General features: G+C 52.2%; 1 protein-coding gene across 1 annotated transcript; it reads left to right on the top strand.

Annotated features, from left to right (window-relative positions):
• Positions 1-1,110: 1,110 nt before the first annotated feature.
• LOC119310901 lies at positions 1,111-2,982 on the top strand. Its single transcript, XM_037586518.1, has 3 exons — positions 1,111-1,747; positions 1,865-2,147; positions 2,266-2,982. The coding sequence occupies exons 1-3, from the start codon at positions 1,625-1,627 to the stop codon at positions 2,538-2,540; spliced, it is 681 nt and encodes a 226-aa protein (XP_037442415.1). The 5' UTR covers positions 1,111-1,624; the 3' UTR covers positions 2,541-2,982.
• The last annotated feature ends 1,132 nt before the right edge of the window (positions 2,983-4,114 follow it).

Raw genomic sequence — 4,114 nt, 5'->3', positions numbered from 1 at the left:
CGCTCCAATGGAGGCACGGCTGAAGCTCAGCAAGGAGAGCTCCGAGAAGGCGGTGGATGCTACACTCTACCGTAGCATCATCGAGAGTCTCAGGTACCTCGTGCACACCCGACCGGACATCACGTTCGTTGTCGGGTACCTGAGTAGGTCCATGGAAGCCCAGGCAAGCGATCACCTTGCTGCCGTCAAGCACCTGCTCCGGTACATCGCGGGTACGCTCACGCGTGGATGCGTGTACCGTCGTGGCGATGGCGAGAGCTTGGTCGGGTACAGCGACTCTGACCACGCTGGTGACATGGACTCCCGAAAGAGCACCTCGGGCATACTAGTCCTTCTCGGAAATAGTCCCATCAGCTGGCAATCGATGAGGCAGAAGGTTGTCGCTGTATCTTCGTGCGAGAAGGAGTACATCGCGGCAGCTACAGCGGCCTGTCAAGGCATTTGGCTTGCTCGCCTTCTCGGCGAGATGCTGAATCAGGACACCGCCCCTGCGCTCATCTTCGTCGACAATAAGTCGGTGATTTCCCTCTGCAAGAATCCAGTGCTTCACGACCGCAGCAAGCACATCGATCTCCGCTATCACTTCATACGTGACTGAGTCGAGAAAGGCACGGTGATAGTGGGGTTCATCAGGACTGGTGAGCAGAAGGCGGACATCCTGACCAAGTCACTTGGTCGTGTCCGGTTCCAGGAGCTGCGCGACAAGGTCGGGACCATCAACACCAAGCTTCTTCGACAAGGTTGAGGGGGAGAATGTTGGGTCAATCTTGGTCAGCAACATTTACACAGATGCATGCATGGTTGCATGTCGGCAGCAGTAGCTGTTATTTAGCAAGGTAGTAATGGGCAGGTCGGCAGCAGCAGTAGTTGCGTGCCTTACTAGCTAAGATGTCAGGATAATGTCAGGATAGAATTTAAGGATAACATGCACTTAATGCATGGCAGTGCGGTTAGGAATTTTCTTCCTTGTTCACACTAGTAGTACTAGTCCAGATACACTATATCTATCAATGCCGGTTGTGGCATAGTCGGTTTGGCAGCCTATAAAAAGACCTGTGTACCTCCGGTTGTAAGCATTCCATTCTGATCAATACAAGGCAATCAGCCTCCGGTACTCCACTCCGGTGCTTGTGTGTGTGCGTTATAGACTGCACTAGCTGCAGTGCAGTACACCACTAGTAGTTCAGTACACCATTGGTAGTTCGGGCCAACAGGCTTTGCTACACCTACGTGACTTTACGTGCAAAGGCGGGTTACGAGGTGATTTGTCAGGTTTTAGGTCTAGCATCATTTTTGCAGATGGAGCGACGAAGAACTTCTTTCTGTAGCCATCAGACACGAGGAGCGCGCGAGAAATGGAAAATATCTAGGCAAACAGCGCGGGAGCCACCCGCGGAAACAATCCCGTGCGCACACGTAGGCACGGGAAGGAACAGAGGAGACGTTCTAGAGGCGTCGCGAGCGCCAACCCCCGAACCTTCTCCAAATCTCCATTCCCCCCTTTCTTAACACTCGCCGCCGCCGCCGCCGCCACAGAACTCCCACACGACATCCACTCCCTTCGCCCTGCTCTGGATTGAGTGATTAGCTTCTCGATTCGATCAGCACCGGGGCCAGCCGATCGATGGACGTGGACTCGGCGCCGGCGCTGAAGAGGAAGGGCGCGGACGCGCCGGAGCTGTGGCTGGACGACGACGTCGGCCCTGGGTTCCCGGTCGCCTCCCGCGCCACCAAGATCCGCCGCCTGGTACGTGCTTAGTGACCCAGTGCGGCTCCCTCTCCCTGTCTCCCCGTTCTCCCCTTCTCGAATTTTTTGCGCTAATCAAGCGTGCCGGTTCTTGTGTTTGGTCGTTGGTGTGCGCAGGACCCGGACATGATGCCCGTCGTGCCCGGCGCGTTCGTGCCGCCACCGCCACCGGGAACGCAGCTGCCTGTGGCAGGCTTCGGGGTGGTGGAGGAGGCGCCGATGTGCGGCGACGTGGCGGTGGTGCCGGTGGACATGGCGACGGCGCCGCCGCTGCCGGCGAACGAGGAGCGGGCGATCGTCTTGTACCGGCCCGCCGAGGCCGAGCGCAGGCTGCTGCTCGGCCCGCTCCGGCCGGGCGGCCATCTCCGCGTCAGCCCCGAGTGGATCCAAGCGCTCAACGGTACGTGCCTCCGCGCCTTCCTCCCTTCCCTCGAGTCACGCTCGTAATTAATTTGGCCTCATGCCTCTTGGCTGCTTGGATCAAAGAATCTAATCCGCAAGTCGATCCGATTAAGCAGGCACGACGCTGCAGGAGGCGAGCAGCCGCCGCGCGCTGTTCGAGGGGCTCGCCGGAGCCGAGAGCTCCAACCTGGCCATGGTCCCCTGGGCGCCGCCCCGCGCCCAGGCGGCGTCCATGGCCGAGGAGATGATGGAGGCCGAGGACGGCGAGGGCGCGTCCATGGAGGTGGAGCAGGACAGGGCCGAGCAGCAGCTCCCGATGCCCCAGTGGCCGCAGCAGCAGCAGCACTACATGGTGCAGCAGCAGCCGATCCCGGTGGCGTGGTCATTGTGAAGTGCCGCCGGTGTAGTGTCAGGAGGAGAATCCGTAGGTGCAGGTGTCGGTAGTAGACTAGTAGTTTTGGTCTGCGCCACTGCTCTGGTTTCCATGGTGCGAGCAGACGAGGTGCGGAGAGCAGGAGACGGCCAGTTGACACCGTCCGGTTTAGCGGGAGGGGGCGACGGTGGTCTCGTCAGTAGGTCCGAACACTAGACAGGAGAATGGATGGATAGCCTTCCAAGGGCAGCAAGATCAGTGTGGTTCTCTTCCATTTTAGTTTGGACCAGAGCAAGAGGAGGTGTTTGTTGTATCCTTGGGCCGTCCATGGCATGATCCTCTATCGTTTGTTCAATCGAGCCCCAAAGTCAATGAAAAGTTTACCAAAAAAGTAGTCCTAGTTGTGTGCATTTCGCCTTGCTCTGTTTTTCAAGTGCTCGCAGTTGAGAATTTTCTAGCACCAACGCTGAGACAAGTACTCCCTTCGATTACAAATACTCCCTCCGTTGCAAAACACTTGTCATGGTTTTAGTTTAAATTTGAACTGAATTGAAAACACTACAACCACACCAAGTAGTTTGGAACTGAGAAAGTAATATAAGATGTTCTAACCTTTTCTGTAAATGGGATGTATATATCACGTTTTATTGGAGTGCGGCGTTTTCGTGTCCGGGCTCAGACGAGCCCGGGCATGAACAGTAAAGCCATAAAAATAAAATAAAAATCAAATTTATTATGATGCAATATGCTCAAATGCGTGAAAGTTATGCAAAATTTCATGAAGTTTGGACAAGCTAGAAGCTCGCGGCAAAAGAAAGACAAATTCTAGTTATGTGAGAAACATTTGAAAACGGGTCTGTCTAGGATATTCACTTTTTGTGGTTTTTTTTTTCTAGTTTTTGTTTTTGTTTTTTGTTGCTGCATTATATATTTGTGCGAGCTTAGATGCGACATCCTTAAAAAACATCTAGATGTGAATTAGACAAACTGTTTGAAAACAGCACATTGTTTGTTCATAAATGCACATTGTTCAAGTATGATTTTGTCTTTTTTTACCGCGCGCTCTTTGAATGTTCAAACTTCATGAAATTTTGCACGAACATCACACACATGCACATCTTGCTTGTAAAAAGAATTCGATTTTTTTTAATTTTTTTACTATTTTAAATCATGTTACTGTTCCCGGGCTCCATCTGAGCCTGTGCACCGTAATGGACTATCGGTTTTATTGTGTTTGTTTTGTTCACTCATTTCGGTTTGTATGCAATCCATGTTAAAATATTTGTAAATGGAGAGTCTAACATTATGCGATGAACAAATAATTGTATACCTTCTTTTTACTCGAGCAAGTAAGCTTATGCTAATACGATGAGCCTAACAAAGCATAGAAGAATTAGTAACCCAAATAACAGAGAACTTACATACAACTCAACTCAGCGCACCAAAACTATCTAATCAAGCTCATGAAGCAGCCACGCGGTAGGAAAACGGAACATACAAGCAAGGTCGAGTTGTGGTGCCGTTGCAGTCACGATGAGGGTTCGCGGGGAAGGATCAATTCACCATTGTTCTCCACATTGTTATCATTAGTG

Source organism: Triticum dicoccoides, chromosome 5B (assembly GCF_002162155.2).
Source record: "Triticum dicoccoides isolate Atlit2015 ecotype Zavitan chromosome 5B, WEW_v2.0, whole genome shotgun sequence".
Classification (NCBI taxonomy): Eukaryota; Viridiplantae; Streptophyta; class Magnoliopsida; order Poales; family Poaceae; genus Triticum; species Triticum dicoccoides.
This window is presented reverse-complemented; position numbering and strand designations above follow the sequence as displayed.

Bases quoted from the DNA above. Each gene is read 5' to 3' on its own strand.
- LOC119310901 (XM_037586518.1), top strand. From the start codon at position 1,625: ATGGACGTGGACTCGGCGCCGGCGCTGAAGAGGAAGGGCGCGGACGCG. The intron at 1,748-1,864 runs GTACGTGCTTAG...TGGTGTGCGCAG, and splicing joins CCACCAAGATCCGCCGCCTG to GACCCGGACATGATGCCCGT. The intron at 2,148-2,265 runs GTACGTGCCTCC...CCGATTAAGCAG, and splicing joins GTGGATCCAAGCGCTCAACG to GCACGACGCTGCAGGAGGCG.